At 42.5% G+C, this 22,169-nt stretch overlaps 1 protein-coding gene across 4 annotated transcripts in view; it reads right to left on the bottom strand.

Moving 5' to 3' along the window:
* The window catches only part of DZIP1 (DAZ interacting zinc finger protein 1), an 83,141-nt gene that overhangs the window by 6,728 nt on the left and 54,244 nt on the right, over positions 1 to 22,169 (bottom strand). For 3 of the 4 annotated variants that reach the window (XM_037895879.2, XM_043534669.1, XM_037895872.2), the window contains 6 exons: positions 17,427 to 17,572; positions 11,130 to 11,328; positions 10,630 to 10,759; positions 10,339 to 10,392; positions 9,180 to 9,376; positions 5,753 to 5,883 (listed from right to left, as the gene is read on the bottom strand). In XM_037895879.2, coding sequence (XP_037751807.1) covers positions 5,753 to 5,883; positions 9,180 to 9,376; positions 10,339 to 10,392; positions 10,630 to 10,759; positions 11,130 to 11,328; positions 17,427 to 17,572 — 857 coding nt within the window. Of the gene's footprint in view, positions 1 to 5,752; positions 5,884 to 9,179; positions 9,377 to 10,338; positions 10,393 to 10,629; positions 10,760 to 11,129; positions 11,329 to 17,426; positions 17,573 to 21,459; positions 21,520 to 22,169 lie in introns of all 4 variants that reach the window. The other variant, XM_037895867.2, reaches the window with a different exon arrangement.

A 22,169-nucleotide genomic window follows, 5' to 3' on the forward strand; every position in this document is an offset into this window, starting at 1 on the left:
CAATCCCCAATTTTTGCCCCAGATCCCTAAATGGCCCCCTCAAGGATTGAACTCACAACCCTGGGTTTAGCTGGCCAATGCTCAAACCACTGAGCTATCCCTCCTCTCCCATTTCAGTAAGCCCCTGGGTGCCTAACTCTCACAGCCTCCTTTGAAAACCGCAGCCAAAATTTAAATCATGCAATACATCATGTGTATTCATACATATACAGCTAGACAGAGAAAGACACACATGCATGAACACACATAACCACACAGGAGTATGGAATATATAAAGAGTCTGGAACAACTACAAAAGTGACAAAGCCCTGTGTAAGTCAGGCAGCTCATTGTAAACTTGTGCCACTAAAACCTTTACGCCACATTTCACCAACAGGTGTTCAGTATATGCCAAATATGTTACAGAAAAACTAATTTCTAAAAGCTCTAGAGTGTTTTAAATATTTGTTACAGGAATTATTTTTCTACATCCCTTTGCTTCTAAAGCCAAACTCCCCTAGGACTACGTCTAATGGTACAGGGCTCTGTACAAGGACTTAAAAATCTTTAAATATACCCTAATTTAGCTTTTCAGTACCCCAGCTGTGACAATTTTATGCTCTAATATATTGGGCCCTTGCAGGACTAGCCCTATTAAACTGGAAACACACTTTGGAAATAACATTGGGCACTTTCTTCAACATTACCTCATCCAGACAGATGGTAGTGAAGGGGAATAGATGACAGACTGCAAATTCTCCAACCTACAGGCAGAGACAATTGAATAAAAGACCATCTTGATGGTCACTCATAATAAGGGAACTAAGCATAAGGGTTTGGAATGAAGAGGTAAAGTTGCCACAGTATCAATTTTAAATATTAGGAGGGAAGTCTATTCTTGGTCTAGACCATCCATTTCCATATCACCATGAAGAATCTACACAATAAAGGAATGGGAACCTATAGACTGAGACTCAATTTTCTCCTGAATGGCTCAGAATGCTGAAGTCTGCCCTTTAGGGATACTCTAAGCCAATTCATTTTCCGCCCAATCTACCCAATTAATTTTAGGATCTGAGATGTCAGAAAGACCTAGCCTCATACACTTTTGAGAAGTACCATTTGGAGAACATCCTCCAGGAATGGTAGAAAAAACGGTTACTAACCTTTCTGTAACTGTTGTTCTTTGAGATGTGTTGCACACGTCCACTCCAATATAGGTGTGTGCATGCGCCGAGCACAGTTGCTGGCATTTTTTCCCTTCGTGGTATCTGTTGGGTCAGCTTTAGTGCCCCCGGCATCGTGTGATCATCGCGTTGGTATAAAGAGCAATGCCGACCCTGCTCCTCTTCAATTTCTTCTTGCCGACCATCTCTGAGAGAGGGGATGGAGGGAGGGTTTTGGAATGGTCATGTGCAACACATCTCAAAGAACAACAGTTACAGAAAGGTTAGTAGCAGTTTTTTCTTCTTTGAGTACTTGCCCATGTCCATTGCAATGTAGGTAACTCACAAGCAGCTGCGCTGGAGGTGGGTTCGGAGATTAAAGACATGCTGACTGTAACACAGCTTGGCTGAAGCCAGCATCGTCTCTGGCCTGTTGCATAATGGGGTAGTATGTCTTGAACACGTGAACTGACAACCAAGTTGCCATCCTGAAGATCTCCTGAATTGGAACTTGTGCCAAAAAAGCGACAGAGGAGGCTTTAGACCTTGTAGAATGTGCCATTAGGTTAGCTGGGGGCATAATATGCAGGAGCTCATAACATGCTCTGATACATGAGGTAATTCACGACCAGAGTTTCTGTGCAGAAATGGGGAGATCTTTCATTCTTTCTGCGATTGCTATGAATAGCTGAGTGGATCTGCAGAACAGTTTGGTTCTTTGTATGTAAAAAGACAGAGCATGCTGAACATCCAATGAATGGAGACGCTGTTCTTCTCGATTCACACGTGGCTTAGGGTAGAACATGGGTAGAAAAATAGCTTGATTGCAATGGAATTGTGAGGCCACTTTTGGAATGAATGACAGGTGTGGTCTCAACTGGTGACATTGCAATCCCCTATGTTTTGGATCCAGTTTAACCCCCTGTTCGAGGCACCCAGGAAATAGGAAAGGCAGTTGGAGAACAAGGAGGTAAGCCGCATCCAAAACGTAGGGGATTGTGATTTCAATCTCAAGTGTCTCATCAAAACAAGTGGTTGGATGACCTGAAGTGTTTGGGGGCCAACTGCATTGGGCATGTCGAGGAACAATGGGAAGGAATTGGCATGTTCCTCCTCACGGGTTCCAGAAGAGCCACTGCATGGTAGGCAGACCCCATGGATATGATGGCCGGGCGCCCAGTGGTACTGAAGAACTCAGTGCTAAAGTGGGGTAAGAATGGCCTGGGGAGCAGCTAGGTTGGCTGCGTCTATGGGGGGAATACGATCCCTCTTCGAAGTCCAGTGATTATGAGCTGCACTGCAGAGACCAGGGCGGTTCCGTGCCACTCAGTGCTGGAGAGGGTTGCCGCAGGAGATCATGCAGTGAGGGTTTTCCCTTGGAAAGCTGTCACGGTACCAGGTGAGGAGCTGGTGGTGATTCCTTTACAACTGGGGGCACCAGTGGTGTTGGGTCCTGACTCTCTGGTGAGTCTGGTACTGGCAGGGTTAGAAGGTCCCTTGTCGCAGTGAAGGCTTCGGGAGTCAATGGCACCATAAACTGGCTGGTGCGCTGACCCAGAGTAAGTGTCACAGAGTGCTGCAGTGGTTTGGGTGTGGGTACCTGATGGTGAGGCTCCGAGGATGAAGAGTGGCCCGCCATGGGGTCTCGCTTTCTCCCTAGTCCTTCAGCATCCTAAATCTGCTCATCTTCTGGTGCTTGTAGTGTTTCTTCTTGCGCACCAAGGAAGATGATTGGTGCCAGGAGACCAGGATTGATGGAGAATACTCTGCACTGAGGCCGAAGTACTCGGTGCTGAGTCCCAGCGCAGCTCCAAGCCTGGTTTTAGGGCCGCCTCCATGAGGAGGACCTTCAGTCGAACAGCTTGGTTGTTCTGAATCTGGGGCTTAAACTCCTTGCAAATTTGGCAGCGGTCTTTCCTATGAGCTTCCCCTTAGCACTTGAGACAGCTCGAGTGTGGGTCACTCAAAGGCACAGACTTACTGCACAAAGCGCAAGGCTTGAACTCTGTGATCAAGGCAAGACTCAGCACTGGGATAGTGGACAACCCTGCTATCTAAGAGCAGAGAAGCCCAAACTATCTAGAAACTACTAACACTACACTAATTGCTAAAAACAACAACAACTATTTACACTAAAAACTGAGATGAAAACCACTAAGAGGAGGATTGCCTCGGCAATGAGGGTTCCAACAACCATCATGGGCGGCAAGAAGGAACTGAAGGGGAGTGGGGTCAGCAGGGCCCTTTATACCAACGCTATGAATGCACGACATCAGAGGGTGCTACAGTTGACCCAACAGATACCACAAAGAGAAAAAATTCTGGCAACTGTGCTTGGGATGCACACACACCTACACTGGAATTGATATGTGCAAGCACTCAAAGAAGAACTTACCTTCACATTACTGACTTTCAGTAAGCGAAAAGAATTTGGATTACCCCAGCTGTTAAGTTTAGGTGAGCTACAGAGACCTTTTCAAGAACCAGATTTTCAGGATGAGTTTTTGTGGGGCACTATAAAGAAGCTCTAGGCAGGACAGAAGTTTGGAGGACTGGGAAACTTCTGATTTATTTTTATGAAAAGGTGTTACTCAGTTTTCCCTTTCCCTTTGTATTGTTAGCAACTGGGCGTGAAAGAGTTATGTTCTTTCAGGAAACAGAAGCAATTCATGACTCAGGGGGAAGTGTGGGTATCCTTAAAAGGTCACAAAGGAGTCAGAGGTGCAATTACCTCAGGAACTGTGACAAGAAGGCCTGGATTGATGTGGTCTTTGGCTTAGCAAGGTCAGTGAATGGGAACGAAGTCCACAGACTCTGGATGAAAAATGCTTTCAATGCCCAAGCTGCCATCTCTGAATCTGTTGCAAAACTCATGCTACTGAGCATTGCTCTTCAACTTGACATATCTGATAAAACAATAATTTTTAATGACCACTCTCCTACTTGCTTCCCCACTAAGTGAGATACCCACAAAGCTTGGATATGGGATCCTGCCCATAGCCTGAATTCTGATGACCCCTCAGCTCCCCAGAGTTTATTGATATGCCATGCTGTCTGCTCGCATCAAGACAGAAAGAGTGCATACATGATCCCTCATATATGATCCCTCCCACTTGGTCAAGGTCTCTTAAGCTGATTCTGATTGTACTGTTGTTACATAATAACTGCAATTAAAGCCAGAAGGAAAACATGTGGAACAAGAGTTCATTAACAGTAACCACTTCAGGAAATGGAATTCCCATTCATTTCAGGGAGGAGTGATACAGTGTCCAAAGAAAATGTTGGATCAAACTTCCTCCTTTCAGACTCCACTGAGCTAGGAAGGAAGTGTTACTAAGCTCCATGGCACTAGTTTAATGATGAATAACATGATCCCCTGCATATGTATCTCTGTGAAGGGACATGCCCACCCACTAACCAGGAGGAGGCTCATGAGCTCCCCTGGGCCTGTGCTACACTAATGAAACCCAGCTGCACAGCTTGTTCCTCCTGAAGGAGGAGAAGGGGCTTAAAAGGGGAAGCTTACAATAGGAAAGGGCAGTGACCACAAAATAGGCTGCTCCACGCAGAGACTGGTAGTAACAGAGGCAGGCCAGTCAAGGAGGAGACAGCCACAGAACACGCCACTTCCAGAGCTGCCTCAGCTGACAGCCAAGCAGCACACCCAAGGAAGAGGGGTAGGAGGTAAACCCTGCAAAGCGGCAACAGACTTCAAAAACTGAGTCCGTAAAGCACTATCAAGGGCTGTCTGAGAGGCTGACCCCTGTTCCAGCCAGACTCTCCTCTCTTGAAGGGGAAGGGAGGAAGAAGAACCAGCCCTCTGCCAGGGAGCAACTGCCCCAGAGAACTCCCTGCAAGTGCAGCCACTAGGGGAGCAGAGAGGGTAAATCTCCCTTGCCAAAGCTTAGAAAACACTGTGATTTGAGCTGCCAAAACTATTGTCTTGGTGTCTTCTCCAAGTTGATCACAAATCCCAAGCTTGAAATAAGTGACGTTCCAATATCTACTGCTGATTTTTTCCTTAGAGTAACTTGGGATCTCACTAACCAATTTTTCGGATAAAGACCATTGTGTATCAGAGCTTTCATTCCACTACAAAGCATGACTGTGAAGACTTGGAATTGATGAAAGCCTGAAGGGCAAAGAGCAGCACTGATAATGATCTGGAGCTTGGACAAACTGCAGAGACAGCACACTGATATCAGTGAGAGATCTACTGGAGTTTGAGCATGGCATGTAGTTCTAAATATCTATACCAACATATAGATAATAATTAGAAAAGGAATTCAGTCCTCTTCAGAGAATGGGTTTGACACCTCTGTACCTGACAAAGTTCTAGAAACAAAAATACTTTAGCCTATGACGTAATCAAACAGGTCTTTCCAAACTCTCATTTCTAAAACCAAATGTGACTTTGTGGAAAAACAAGTAAAGAAAGAGACCCAACTTAGGTAAAACTCTGCAAGCGCATCGGGGATGAAATTTTTACTGCATCAGATTAATCTTACTTTTCCTAACATGGAATACAAACAGTAGCAAAAATAACAATAATAATAACTGAAGCGTGTCTTGGTATAGATAAATTTAATTAACAAATAATGTAATACCTTCAGTTCTTGTGCATCTTCTTTTTTAATAAATGCCTGTGTGACATTAATTCCTCCAGCTGGCTTATTCTTATTTCCATGGCTAGAAAGAGTCTTTTCAACTTGTTCAGTCAGTTTTTGGATAAGTGCACCTAAACAATCATTAAAAAAATTACAGGGATACTGTCAGTTTAAAAGTAGGGTATTTTAAAAATATCCCCCTTCTGTGTCACTGAGCAAGTCTTAGATTAATGAACGAAAGATATTAAAAGCATGAATTTACTTTTCATCATTTATTATTATTTTTTTAAATTTCTACAGTACTGCAGATTTTAAAAAAACAACAACAAAACCAGCAGTTCTGTTCAGAAAGGCGACAAAAGATGGTAGTGAGGTTCCATGTTTATTGTTTCTCAATCATTAGGACATATAATACGCTCACTTTACAAATAAAAATGTTGTTTTCTACCTGCTGGCATGCAAATTCAATCCAGGACATCTAAATCAAGTTGGGTTCCTTCCTTAATGGAAGCAGTAACAAAAATTCTGGAAGCCAAATTATGCTCAGTGATATTGCTGTAATCTTATTGCTTTTTATGGGATTGCATAGGTGTAAATGATTGGTCCTGTAATTAAATGATTGCTTCTTTAATTGTAATTTAGTAAACAATTGTGTTGATGACACAAAAGTAGTAACATACACCAGCCCCCTCACCTATAGCCGTATTAACTCTGAAAAGCTAACAGGAATAAAGCAGTAAAAATTCATTTTTGTCACTTCAACTTCCAGCCATTGGATTGTGTTGTACTTTTTTCTGCTAGATTGAAGAGCCCATTATTATATTTGTTCCTCATGTAAATACCTATAAACCATAATCAAGTCATGCCTTAACCTTTTCTTTGTTATGCTAAATAGACTGAGCTCTTTCATGGCTCTTGAGAATAAGGTTATGTATGTAGGTGCCTAAACATAGGTATAAGAATGTAATTTTAAACACTACAAACTAAAAACCAAAGCAAAAAACCCCAAACAACAATACATGTAACAAAGTAAACTCTGTCAATTAATCCCCATCTTGGTTTGGTTGTATATTATGACTACAGCAGTGTGTTTTTTGCAAATGCAAAATAATATAAAATAAAACAAAAAGCAACCTATAAAAATGAAAAAATTGCACCATGACAACACCTTCTGCAGCTCCTGTCCTGAGGGTCTGGCCTGGCTCCCCACTCTGGGAGTTGCAACCTGGTACATGAGGTTGCAGCGCCCGCTCAGGTTTAGCTGAGCTAGGCCCTAATTATGATGGAGGGGAGGATGACCAAATTTGGGTGAGTGGTGCTGTGACCCTGTGCCCCAGGTTGCCCAACTCACCCCAACCACCAGGGCCAATCCCTCTCCCCAGAGCCTCCCACAGTAAAACGGAATTCTCGAAAAACAGAACAATTACAAAAAAGAATTTTACAGGGCTCTAGTTACGACCTCATCCCCAACTTTTTGTTTGTTTGTGTCTTTTCAACTGTAGGCCGTTTGAGGCTGGGACTGTCTCTCTGTCGGTGTAAGTAGGGTCTGAGTGAGCCCTCCCCTGCTCTCTATTGACGAAATGGGCAAAAAGACCACAGAAGCAGATTGTATTTGCATAGACACACCTATTTTGCCGAGGTGATCAGCAGACAGACCTGCTTTGCCCAAATAATCAAGTTTAGCTATTTTGGGTTAAAATTCACTTTAGTCTTGGACACAGGAGTAATGTTCTTATTGTATGACTAAAAGGCAGCAGAACTGTCCTTAAAGTCACCCTAACTTTAACCTAACTTGCTGAGTGTGGGGTAGCAATGCCAACACCACATGGAAGTCTGAGGAGATGGAGACAGGGGTTCCAACCTATTGATGTGGCCTCTGTTTAAAGAGTCCTATATACCATTTGACCCTTCCCCTCCAGTGTTTAAGACAGATGTTCACACTCAGTTGAGAGTCCTTGTTTCTGCTCAGTAATCGCTAGAGCAGTAATCACTGATGAACACATCGAGCGGATGAATCTTAGACTTGGTATGGAGACAATGGTGTGATGAAAGTCAATGCAGAGGATGCGGCAGAGCGTACTCCCACTACCCAGTGAAATCACTAAGAACTGGGCTAAGTGATAGAACCTCACAACCTCGCATTGCAGTGAGAGACAGAGTTGTGGCAGTGAGCAGAGCAGCAAGTGGTGACAGAGACAGTAATGAGCAGTAGCGAAGGTGCCAGTGGCAAGCAGTGGCACAAATGACAGTGGTGGACAGCTGCAGCAGCGGCATTGTTTGACCCCGCATTTCCCTCTAAAGGGGTGGGAGGTGAACCCACCTGAATGGACCCCTGTATTCTGGGACTTTGCTTGACTTTGGACAATCAGCTGCAAGTTGGGTGCAGCAGAGGGAAGGGGAGCGGTGTGTTCAAGGGACATTCATCCACTGGACTGTCACACCACAAGGTGGGGAACTGAGGCAAAGTGCTACTGCCCAAGATACCATGAGGTGGGTGTTTACTTATGGTTTGCATCCTTTTGAATCACTGTTGTGGTGTTTTCATAAAAGTTTTCTTTTGTTAGTCACAGACTCAGAGTTTGTGAGTGTGGAAGTAATTAAATATTCATGGTAAATAGGCCCAATGGCCTGTGATGGGATATTAGATGGGGTGGGATCCGAGCTACCCAGGAAAGAATTTTCTGTAGTATCTGGCTGATGAATCTTGCCCATATGCTCAGGGTTTAGCTGATCGCCCCTATTTGGGGTCGGGAAGGAATTTTCCTCCAGGGCAGATTGGAAGAGGCCCTGGAGGTTTTTCGCCTTCCTCTGTAGCATGGGGCATGGGTCACATGCTGGAGGATTCTCTGCTCCTTGAAGTCTTTAAACTACGATTGAGGACTTCAATAGCACAGATATAGGTGTGAGGTTTTTTGAAGGAGTGGTGGGTGAAATTCTGTGGCCTGCATTGTGCAGGAGGTCAGACTAGATGATCATAATGGTCCCTTCTGACCTAAATATCTATGAATCTATAAATAAGTATTGCCTCTTACACGCACCCAGGAGTGGTGTTTAGTTTTCCAAGATTTCTGGGTGTGGGCTCAAAAGCCCATTCTGTTTTGTAATGTTAAGTGGAACCCCTAGATACTGAATCTGGCCCTTGTTGCTGCCAGTACAACCTGGCAGAAGCGTTACATCTGCGTTCAGATAGTGCACAGCACAATTGGGGTCTGATCTCAATTGGGGCCTCTGAGTACTTTAGTAATATTAATAAGAGTAAAATAACAATATATTATGAACTTGCATAGAGAGGAATATACACAATAATGTATATTCTAGCTTTAAAGTGTTTTGTAACACATTGATTTTAGCACCTATTAGCTATTTTAAAATCATTTATACATGTTATCTTAAATTATTACTCATGTACACAAAAATAATGATAAACCTTTTGAAGGCTTGGAAGGTGTTACAATCTCCTCCATTTCACTTTCTTCAGTCCAGTCCATATCACTTTTGCCTGTAACCATACCACAATTACTCATACTGTTGCTGGATGTTTTTAGCTGCAATAATTCTGGTGATATGTAAGAGTGCATAATATCATCATCATCCACTTCCTCCTCTGAGCTGAATGGTGGAGTGCTAAAACAAAAAAGAGCATCAGATGAGGATTTAATGGGTTTCAGCATTAAACAGATGTGCACAACTTTGAGCTTCCTGTATTTTTTCCAATAAATTTATGCATTTTTCTATTTGAAAAAAATCACCTACGGTAACCTGGAGTGCATATACAATTATTTAAAAAAAATGTGAAGTTATTAAATAACAAACTGACAACCCAAAATCATCCCAAAATGAATGTACTTATAATCTCAAATGCAAACATCCTCCCAAAAACAAAAGCCAGAGTATATAGTCAATCTTGCAAGATCAACAAATGTATGCTTTCATGGATCAACAGAGAAAACAAAGTTCAGGGTCAAAGATTTTCCACTAAGAAAATTCTGCTCCTGGTTCCTCCCAGTTAAAAAATTTAGGGACTGTTAGCAGAGGCTTCCTAGTTTATCTCAATTGGTCAGCGGGCACCCACAGAAAAAGTGAATTCTGAGATAATGGGTCTCCAATCTATTTAGGAAATTACAAATCAAGCTTAATATCTTGAATGGTATTTAGAGACAAATTGGCAGCTCGAGCAATTTACAGAGTACGGGTGCAATATGCATGACATGAAAAGCACCCAGAATACTGTGTTCAACTATGTACATATTGACAAAATGGAACAAAAATATTAGCAACAAAGTCTTTAAAAATTAATGTCTCAACAGGCGAAGACATAATATGAGACAGACAAAAAAAGTGACATCACCTCATGGTACTCTATGCTCTGCCTGCTCAACTATTAAGAATACACATGCTCAAGTCAGAGCATGGCCTCTGTTAGGGATTATAACAATGGACTCAATAGGTATTATATTTTAAGAAAAAAACATATGATTAATATAGAGCTTCTGATTTCAGCTTAATGTTTTTTGTGTATAAGCAATTTCAATGTCCAGTCACTAGAAAACAATTTCTTCAAGACCAGAAATGAGCAAAAAACTTACCCAATACTAGATGTTTTTCTGGAAACCCCCTCTCGAAAAACATGCTTCCTGGGTCTATAACAAACAAAACAAGTTTTTTCTAGAATCTGACTGCCAACTACATATACAGTGAAAAATCTATTCCTTCATATATAAAAATTGTAATTCTGTGGCTAATTCCCACTAAATACTAGCCAGAAATGTTCACATCAACTCTCTTGTACATGAAAGGAGGAATAAACCTATAACTCTATTAGCAGAACACTAATGAGTTATTTATGGCATAAGTGCTAGGAAAGTGCTGTCTCTTACTTTGGTGTAGATGTATTCTCAGCAGAAGTCATTCTTTGTCCAGCTGGGCATTTAGCTATAGAAGTCTGCTTTGCTGGTTTTGGCTGCACTGTTGATGAGGAAGTTGCCATGTGAACCATCTTCTGTTTATCTAGAAAAGAAGTTATGTTATCAATCTGAATATTAAAAAGAAATGTAGATGTTGTTGCTCATCAGAAATCTTAAGTGAACTTGTGGCTATAAAAAAAACAACAACCTCTGAATGCTGCCCAAAGCAGCCATTGATTTTCTCCATTATTAGACAGAGACACTGCTTCTGTAATCAAATAAAAAGTAGAGTGCTTTTTAAGTGGTGTAGTGTAGCTGGCAGCTAAAACAGCTATTATGTAAAAGATTACAAACACAACCATAAATAAATGTACACACAAAACTTTTACTTTAGGGACTAATGTACACAAACAGAATTATTTCAAAAAACTTGGTACCAGTAAAAAATAAAATAATTCTGAAATTTATCCAACCTTCTGAAGCAAGACAAGAGCTGGAAACAAGCCTATTACAAGACGATGATGATCTCTCCTCAATCCTGAAGCTGACTTGGCATTCAAGATGCTCTCGAATTAGTTGAATGTCAGGCACTTGTTTCTCTTTCTCTTCTCTGGCAGATTCGACAGAAACTAAGACTTTGTTAAAGTGGTCACTTGGGATACCACGAACACCCTGAAGAAATACTTCAAGTTACTGTTTGATGGACAGCATAACTAACATAAAAACACTTACATTTTATAAACCATTGGCTTAGCCTTTTTGACTGCATCTAGTTTAAACCTTTTGTCTTCACATCTTCAAGGCCCTGTATAATCCCTGCAGGATTCTCTGCACCTTGAAGTCTTTAAGCCATGATTTGAGGACTTCAATAGCTCAGACATAGGTGAGAGGTTTATCGCAGGAGTGGGTGGGTGAGATTCTGAGGCCTGCGTTGTGCAGGAGGTCAGACGAGATGATCATAATGGTCCCTTCTGACCTTAATTTCTATGAATCTATCTCCTTTTCTCCTTCAGCTTTTACCATATCGCCTTCTACACTCTTACTCCACCAACGATGCCATCCTCAATGCCTATTTGTCAGCTTCTGATTACCTTTTATGTAACAAACAGAAAACAATATTTTTCTAAATATATATATTGTAAAATACTTTTTGTAAAGGCTTCACAGCTGTTTTATAAACAATGCATTACTAGGGCATATTCTGTTGTCATTCAGAACAGAATGCTAATGCATATGTGAACTCTGGGATATCTCATATCTCCCAAGTGGAAGACACAGAAACCTTTCAGAAAAAGACATTTGACAATTGCTGAGACACAACAGGTCTCATATATTGTACGGAAATGGAAGTCAAAAAACAGTTCTTCATTCCACAGTCCAAAACGTAATGAACCTTATAGAAAGGACGGTCCCTACATATGTATATTGCTACAACTACTTATTTCCTGAATACCAACAGTATACTTGGCACTGTATGAACATATAACATGATACAGGCCATGATCCAAGGATTAACCACAATCCAATTCATACACAGACAGGGGAATTTACACACATAAAATGCACTCGGTGACTGCTCAAACTGTAAGAGAATCAGATCCCGTTTAGAAAACACTGTTGAATGGTTTTGTAGAAGTGCAATTTAAGGAGGATTTGAAAGAAAAGAGGAAGACCATTTAGCAGGTGAGAAGAGTGAGGGAGTGCCAAAGATAAGTTCCCCCACAGAAGAAAATGAAAGACAAAAGTGAGAAGAGGATACAAAAGGGGTGCTAGGAAGAAGGGAGGTAATGAGAATAAAGAACACAGGTGGAGGCAAAGCGACACAGGGCCTTTTATATAGTACTGACAACTCAAAGAATTAAAAACCATGAGTTGGACCCCCAATATCATGAGTTTTTTCAAAATAATAAATTTTGGATTCTTTTTCTTTGCCTTCTACAGTGATTTCTCACTTAATGTTGTAGTTATGTTCCTGAAAAATGCAACTTTAAGTGAAACAATGTTAAACTAATCCAATTTTCCCGAAAGATTTAATGTAAATGTGGGGGGTTAGGTTCCAAGGAAATTTTTTTGGGGCAGATAAAAGGCATTATATACCGTACAGTACTGTACTGTGGTTGGGAAGTGCCCCTGGCTTACCCCACACAGGTACAGGACGCTCGGAAGCACCTTCACAGCAGCAGTGGCAGCTTACCCGGAAAAGAACAGGCGCTGACTTTGCTGGGGGATGCTCCAGGCCCGCCTCTTCCCGTCCCCGCTCCACTCCAGGCCCACCTTTTCCCACCCCCACTCCACCTCCTCCCCGGAGCACGCCGCATCCCCGCTCCTTCCCCACCCCCAGAAAGTCCTAAGCGCTGCCAAACAGCTGTTTGGCGGGCTTAGGACTTTCTGGGAGGGAGGGGGAGGAGTGGAGATGTGGCACTTCCCCACTCCTCCCCCTCCCTCCCAGAAAGTCCTAAGTGCCACCAAACAGCTGTTTAGTGGTGGGGGAAGCGCTGGGAGGGAGGGGGAGGAGGCGGAGAAGAAGAACTTGTGCAATGCTCCCTTGTAAAGTCGCTGCTCTTCCACAGAAATTTTACAAGCAGTGTACAGACCAGGCAGCCAAACGACATTATAAGGGAGCATTGCACAACTATAAACGAGCATGTTCCCTAATTGAGCAGCGACGTAACTTTGAAACAATGTTAAGCGGGAGGACGTTAAGTGAGGAGTTACTGTAGTTTCTGGGTGCACTCATTTCACTTTTTCAAGCACTCTTCAGAAACATTAGGGCTAGAAACTCTTTTTTTAAATGAGATTATCACACAATGTCTTGATTCCAGCAGCTGCAGCATTGACAGACACTCCAAATATCATGAGACTTGCAATGAAATCACAAGAGTTCAACTTGCCAAGAGGGCCAGATCCTTTGCCGAGTAAACTGGTGTAGTTCCACTGAAGTCAATGGAGCTATGATGACTTACACCAGCTGGGGATCCATCCCTGGAATCACTAAATTGATTCTGAATGAGCAAGGAAGTCAGCAAAGGGATTCAAAGAAAGAAGGGGACCCTCTGTAAAGGGAGAGATTCATTATTTCAGCAGCAGAATTTTGATAAGACTGGTTGGAGGAGGGATGAGATGAGATGTGGGACTTGCAGGAGGAGGCTGTGTTTGTTTAGTTTACTGATTACCAAGGTGCTTGCAAGCAGGTTTGTAGAAATTTTGGTGGTGCCCAGAACACCGCCCGCCCTGGGCAAACTCCCCCTACACACCTGCCTAAGGCTCTGGGAGGGAGTTTGGGTGGGGGAGTGGGTCTGGGTGTCAGGCGATTGGGGTACAAAGGGGGTGGGGATGCAGGTTCTGAGAGGGAGTTTGGGTGCAGGAGGTGTGAGAGGTCAGGCTCTGGGAGGGAGTTTGGTGGTGGACGGGGTCTGGTGTGCAGGCTCTGGGATGGAGTTTGGGTGCAGGCTCTGGGCTGGGGCAGGGGATTGGGGTGCAGAAGGGGTGCAGGCTCTGGAAGGGAATTTGGGTGCAGAAGGGGTGAGAGGTCGGGCTCTGGGAGGGAGTTTGAGTGGAGGAGGGGGTCTGGAGTGCAGGCTTTGGGAACGAGTTTGGGTGCTGGGTGAAGGCTCTGGGCAGGGGTGTAGGAGGGGGTGAGTGTGCAGGCTCTGGGAGGGAGTTTGGAGACAAAAGTAGGTGCAGGGGAGGGGTGGGAGTGCAAGAGGGAGTTGGGGGAGGGGGTGAGGGGTGCAGGCTCTGGGAGGGAGTTTGGGGGTGAGAGGGGGTACGGGGGTACAGGAGGAAATTTGGGGGCCAAAGGGTGTGTTTGCAGAGGGGGTGTGGGTGCAGGCTCTGGAAGTGGATTGGGGGGGTTCGATGCTTACCTGGGGCACCTGCAGCGGCTCCTAGGCGGGGCAGGCCAGGGGGGTCTCCTCACCCTGCTGTCTCCAGGCACCGCCCCTGCAGCTTCCCATTGGCCACAGGGGTGTTTGGGGCGGGGGCAGTGCGCAGCAGTACAACCCTCTCACACGGGCTGCAAGGACCTGCCGGGAGCCATGTGGAACGAGCGCGCAGGAAGCCGCTCAGCCCTGCTCCACTGCTGGGTGGCGGCGGGAGTCCCCGGGCTATTTTAAATCGCCCAGGGGCGGCAGGTGGGGCCGGGGGCAGCGTGTGTGTGTGTGGGGGGGAGGGTGGGAAACTTTGCTGGAGCTGGGCCCCTGGGACAGGAATATTCCTGGTGCCTGAGCAACATGGGCCCATAGAACTCGCCGCCCATGCTTGCAAGGGTTCAGTGGAATGGGTAGAGTACAAAGGACAGATTTCTGAGATACTGCACAGGAAGAAGCAGCATGGTTTGGCACCAACCCGGATGCAAGGGAAGGTGACAGGGGTGGAGAGAGAAACTGAATATACTGCTGAGGTTATGGAAAGGACAGAGTAATGGAGAAGGAAGGGAGAGGAGCTGACTTGGGAGAGAAATGAGTAGGGAATAAAACTGGGCTGGCTTTAAGTTTGTTGTAGGATTTCAAGGATCATTCAGTTTAGTTTCTCTTAAAAGGCCACCACAAGTGTCACATCTCCCAAGATGAAGAATCCAGTGCTCACTGAGAGCTTTAGCTTGGCCCCAATCAGTGCTTGGCTAATCATTGGCACTGGAAGGAGGCAGAAGATTCAGTTTCTTCTTCACTGTACTACAATAGCCTCTACACTTTGGGAGGAGAGCGGGGAAAATGCCTTCAGAGCTCAGACTATGCCTCTTTGTGACTGCCTGTAGCAGGACAAGGAAGGGCTCTAACCAGCTTAGTTCTTCGGCCAGTGAGGATGAGGCCTGGGTTACACAGTTTTAGTACTGATATAACTATGATAGGGGTATGACTTTTTTTTAACACTGATAGTTACTAGTGCAAACAGTTATACTGGAATAAAGATGTCTTATACTAGTATAGCTTATTCCCTTTTCTGTACAAGAGCAAGCTATACTGGTATAAGCACATTTATAACTATACTGGTATAGTTAAAGTGGTACAATTTGTGTGTGTAGGCAAGGCCGAAGTGCTAGAAGATTGTGGAAAACTGAGAACCTGTTCTTCCTCAGGGGTGCTAGACATAAGTTACTATCTAGTAATGAAGTGTGAGCTGATTGAGATAAGCAGGGGAGCAACAAAGGGGAACCTACTCCAGGAATCAGATGAACTCATTCTAGGTGGGGACCAACAATGGCAGGTTAAAAAAATATGAGGTGAGGAGATACATCAAAATGCTGGGGACCCTGAAAAATCCCAGGATGGCAGAGGCATGCAGGGGAAGAGAGAGAAGTTAACTGTCTGCAATTCAGATTGCACTGGCAGCCACTGTAATCCTCAATCAATTAAACAATGCTGGCAGCCAAAAGAAAGTCAAAAACAAAATATCCTGCCTAAAATTTTTGAAACTCCTTCCACCTACACAAATTTAAATCCAATCCCCTTTCTCATTCAGAGGCAAAAGTGAAACTGAGGTCCCAAGACAAGAGAAAGATTTTGTACTTGAGGACGGATGCGTGGTCCTTAGACTTTCTGCTAAAGCATTCAGTGACAGAGGAGCACAAGGAGAACAAAGTGGATGTAAAGTAAGGACCAATTCTCAAAGCAGCCCCAGGGACAAAGAGGAGGAAGACTAAGCCATATGTGAAATCTTCAATTTATAAGATCTAACTTGAAGAAAGGGGAGACCCTCAATTGTGAGGCACAACTAGGGTGATCAGACAGCAAGTGTGAAAAATCGGGACGTGTGTGTGTGTGTAACAGGGTCCTATGAGAGAGGGGTAATAGGATCCTATATAAGACAAACCCCATAGTATCAGGACAGTCCCAAGAATATGAAGGCATCTTGTCACCCGAGGCACAACTGCACCAAGGCAGCTCCAGATTGATCCTTGAAGGAATCTTGAATCCAAGCAGACACACTGCCTTGGATGTGGCTGCCTGAATTGTAGTCAAGGAGCACTTGCATTGTGGCAAGTAGTAGATCTAAGGTTTTATTTGAGAACCCCATATCACTTAACCTTATGATAAAAAATAAGTTATTTATGAGTATTATAGTAGTATTAGTGAAGTTTAGACAACTGGAGAGAAGTTAGCCCTGGAATATACATTTTAAACTACCAATACATACATAATGGTTCTGATTTTTCTTTATCGCAGGGAAAAAAGATTAAAAGCATTGTGACAGGGTGTATCAGGCGCTTTGAGGCCCCCTGCTGGAGGCCTTGCAGTCCTACCACACCCTGCCCCAAGAAAGGAGCAATGAAGGTGGGTCCTCCAGGCCCACCTACAAAGGCTGCAAGGAAGCAGCTAATCAGAGCACAGCCGACAGTTTGCCTCCTGAACCCAAACCCCATCCCAGAGCCTGACCAAGGAGAGGAAAGAGTGCAGGATCACATCCAGCCAACAGGATGAACTTACGAGTGGTGAGTACACCCTGTCATAAGCATTACTGTGGGGAGTACACATCAGAACATCATCAAAACACCCACTATAACTTCCCTATAGGAACTACGGAAACATCCAACCTTCAATTAGTGGGCACTAAAGATAAAATACATGATCTTGAAGATGAGGGGATATTTCACACTGGTTTCTAGCAACCACCTCTGGCTGACAGGGAGAGTGTCCTTCCTCTCAGGGGTGATATTTGGACATAATGGTCATTGAGGGTTGTAGTAGGGAAGTGAAGGGGAAGTGAAAAAAGGTGGGACAAAGGACCTTCTCCACCACTTAATGAAAAATAATCATTTAAAATAACCTTACTGCTTTAATTCCCAAGGATTCCAACTTCTCCACCAGGGTCTGCTCCAAAACTGTTCGTAATTCTTTAGTTAATGAAGGATTAGTCTTCAACGCATTTATTAAATGTTGCTTACTTCTGCCTATTTTGCGTTCATTTTTTGCTGTTTCTGTAATATGATAGGAAAATTACATTCAAAAGGTATATTTTTAAAATGCAAAGTATCAAAACACAGGATGAGACAAAAAGACAAAACTGAACCATGCATTTTTTATAACAATATACATATGTGTATGATATTTTCATTGTGTAGTGGTATTTTGTCTGCTCAATGCTGCCTTTTTCTTTTAACAAAATCTGGAACTAATTTACAGAAACATAGATCTACTTAGAATCCACCACTTATATAAACTTTAAGCAATCACTCTCTCTTGATTGACAATGCTTTTTCATATTATATCTATGTTGTAAAGATAGAAGCATGAATATGGAACTATGGAGAGTAGTGTATGCACTTCTGGGAAAGGAAAATTATTTTGTGATAATTAAGTTCTCTAAAACCAATATTTGAGAACAAAGCCAAACTCTGTGTCATGTCTACTAGCTTGTCATATTTCCAATCAGAAATTTTTCTCATCTCCTTCGGAGCTCCCCAAACATTAAAACATTCTCCAATAAGGCATCAGATAATAGCTCTTTCTTAACCTTTGGAAGTGAAAAGGTGAATTTAAATATGTTAGTAAGTACAAAAATATGGTCTGAATTATCAAATTAACAGAACACACAAGATAAATATTGCATGTCTTAAAATCCCCCAGACCTGAATACAGGATTTTTTTTTTTTCTTTTGAGGGCTGATGGCATCACACACACTTAAAGTAGGAAAGGTAAGCTATATTTTTCATTCTTGCACTAGATGTCATTGAGACTCTTGCAGGAGAAATACTAACATCCTCAAATCAGACCCTGGCAGACAAGTAAAAGATTAAGGGCTAGATTTTCCCAGGTCCTACATGGCCACACAAAGGAGTTAAGGGAAGCAAAGCTCCCCCACCTGCCAGAAATGTAAAACCTGCCTGGATTGTGGCTTTGGCACAACAGGAACATTACTGGATACCTCTGACCTTCCCTGTGACCAAGTGGGAGGGGACCTTGGCACCTACCTCCATCCTGCACTGGCCAACAATGCTGATAGGGCATTCGAGTGGGGCATATAACACCCCAGGAAGGGATATAATAGCATAGCTATGTACTACCCCATACAAAGGACCATGCCTCAAGGAGCAATTCAGCCCTTTCTGATTTTTCATATGTTTTATTTTAAAATAGACTTGTCATTATAGTCATTTATGAACCTTATTTATTAAAAACGTTTGATTCAATTTAGCTTTCACATTTTCTCCACTGAAAATACTGATTTTTAAAAGAGCCATACAACTATCAGCAAACCTTTAAAATTACGATGTAACAATACAGTGATGCTTGGTGTTAGCGTTATAATTTGTGGGTCAGGCGTTTCCCCATAGATGACAGTACTGGTAAAATACAAAATACTTAATTTGGGTTAAATGTGCAACGGAATCAATTTGGATTATAAACTAAATGCAAGATTTTCAAAGGTGAGCGGTGACTTTGGCTGCCCAACATGAGACATCTTAAGGGGCCTGATTTTCAGTGGCGGTTGCTGAGCACTTTCTGCAACTCAGGTTCCTTTAAGGTGGCTCAGGCTTGGCAATCAAAAGTTGAGGCACTTAAAATCATTAGTTACTTCTGAAAATCTTGCCCTAAATGCATGTGAAACTGCAGCTAGTGGAAAAATTAATTTACAAAACGCTACTTTTGATAATTTAGAGAACAGTATTTTATATTCACCTTGCTTGTTATTCAATCTTATATCTTATTTAATAATTTTATATCTGATCTTGTCCTCAATAATTTATTCTGAATCCCTTTGTTTCTGTATTAATATTGTTTCTTAAAAGTATTCATTAACTTGCTGTTACTGTGGCTTAGAGCTATTTGTTCCTTTCTTATGCCTGAATGGAAACTTTGTAAGCCATAAAAAACAAAAATCTTTTAGGTACACTGCATAATCAGGAAATGGAAAACCACAAAAAGTCTGCAAATTGTAAATTATTTCAAATCCTTGTTTAAACTTGTTGTTTGCTTCAATTTTCAGCTCTTCTGGTACTCTCTGTGGACTCATTGTCACAGGAACTTGCTGAAGCCAAGAACTCAGAAAGATTCAAAAAGGGACTGGACGTTTATAGGGGAGTTAGAGTATCCAGAATTGTTGTAATTAATTTAAAAAATTTGAAGGGATACTAAACATCACGGTTCAACAATTAAACCAATCTCTAACTGAGACGAGGATTATATTTATTGTGGATGGCAGATTTCCCCATATCTTCCCACTGTGGGGTTCTCACACTTTCCTCTGAAATATCTGGTGTTGACAACTGTCAGACAGGATACTGGACTAGATGAACCTTGAGTCTGATACTGTCAGGCAATTTCTATGTTCCTCTCAAAAAGTAATCTTTATGCCCAGCAATTTTCATACTCTCCCACACAGATGTCTGTGACTGAAAACAAGAACATACTGACCTTTCTGTCTTTTCAGACTGTCCTCTTTCTTCGTTTTTAGTATTGCAAGATGTGCTTTTGGGCAGATCAAAGGAATCAAGAATAACTGGTCAAGATAGAAGATCTTTTATTGGACCAACTTCTATTCGTGAGAGAGAAAAACTTTCAAGCTTTCACAGAAGTCCAGACCTGAAGAAGAGCTCTGTGTAAGCTCGAAAGCTTGTCTCTCTGACCAGCAGAAGTTAGTCCAATAAAAGATATTACTTCACCCACCTTGTCTCTCTAATATCCTGGGATTGACATGACTACAACAACACAGCACATAAGATAGAAGATAGCAGACAGGAGCAGCAGATGGACTCAGAGAAAGGAAGGAGAAAATGCAAGCGAGCTCTACTAAAAATGGGTGAGGGCAGCTGGTTTCCTTGGAAAATCTCTCACTAAAGCACTGTACAGAAGTATTAACATTTTTCACATCATATCTTTTCCTTCAGGATTTAAACTGATTGCTTGTGAGGGTCAAGAAGGATTTTTCCTTTAATGTACAGTTCTGCAAAACTGTCTGCATATTAAATAGGCAATATGACATGAGAGAGAAGGTGTTGCCTTCCTCTGAAATATCAGGTACTGGCCAGTGCCGGGGCAGGATACCATACTATGTGTTTGTTCTAGCATGGTAAATCCTAGGGCCCTGATTCTCCACTTATCCAAGCTGCACTCAGATGGAGTGGAGGAGCTGCCACAGACAGTGGGGTTTGGTACGATAATTCAGAGTTGCCTAGGCCTGGCTCAAGTTAGTGCTCCACAGGAGCAGCCCTCACTTCACTAATTGCAAAAAGTCTCTGGGGTCTTAGGACAGTAGAGGATGGGGCACCTCAGAGCTCAACTCCACCACCAATTTCCCACTTCCCATCCTGCTCACTCCTCACCCCCCATTACCTTACGTGGAGGGTAGAAAAGTTATTAATATAGAAGGCAGCAGCAGTGCCCTCACCAGATTTAAACCTCTGGAGAGTTCCCCTCCATGAACCATCACTGGCCACTTTAAGCTTATGCAAAGTGGTCTTAGCAAACCAGAGAACATTGCCTTATGATCTTTTATTAATTAATCTGATACTAGGTTATTTTGGTTAGTTAATATTGCTGTTTTACAAATATACAAAGAGCTTCATAAGAATGTATTCATTTGTGTAAAACTAAAACATCCAGATACCTAGAGAGATGTATGGAATATGCTTATTGCATAATTTTTTCGATCCCCATCAGACTATACTGAATCCGGATAGAGAAATTATATTTTACAAGCATCCACAACAAATGGGATAGTCATAAATCTTGCTCAAATTACATAAAGCATGTTCGAAACTACGGACAAATATTGTAGGTATCAAACAATGTTATCCATTTTTATTTTCAAATAAAATGTTTACAAGTAATGCCCACTACATTTTTGACTGATCCCATCATTACCTTTTTCCTCTTCTGAAAGCTCCTCTATGGGCTCCAGCATATGCACCAAGAGTACCTTTTCTAATAATGAGGAAAAATAGGAATAGCAGACAAACAGGATAGAAAATGGTCAAGATCGAGGTCCAAAAGCGGAAGTTATGCAAAAGAATACATGGAGATGTCATTTTTGCTTTTTTCCCCCCGACTGCTGACAACCTACCTCACAGATCCAAAAACTGAGGGCCCTATTCAATGTGACCGTTCATAGTAGCAAACATTACATTTGGTAGGATAGGGACCTAATACAATAATTACTTAATTTCTGATTGAGCTGCTTCTTAATTTAGATGTTACAATTGCCAAGTATAAAATGCACTGCAACAATGTAACAAAGTTTATTTGCAGTCGATATGGTAGTAAGGGTTTACAAAAAGAAAATGTAAATAGCAAGATGCATTTGTCCAAACACAGAAGTCCTCAAAAACATAATGCAAAAAAAATGTATAAATGAGTATAGTTAATTAAATTGGAGAAATATTAATTTCCCAATGTGTACATCCAAACGGGGGAAGAAGTTTTATAGACAAATGCAAAAAGACAAGGGTTGAAATCATGGCCCCATTGGAATCAGTGACAAAATTCACATTGACTTCAGCGTAGCCAGGATCTCACCCAGGGTCCCTGCCTCCAGGAGTTTATAAAGTGTCCTCATTTCGTCTGATGAACATGGT

This window comes from Chelonia mydas, chromosome 1, assembly GCF_015237465.2.
Source record: "Chelonia mydas isolate rCheMyd1 chromosome 1, rCheMyd1.pri.v2, whole genome shotgun sequence".
Lineage (NCBI taxonomy): Eukaryota > Metazoa > Chordata > Testudines > Cheloniidae > Chelonia > Chelonia mydas.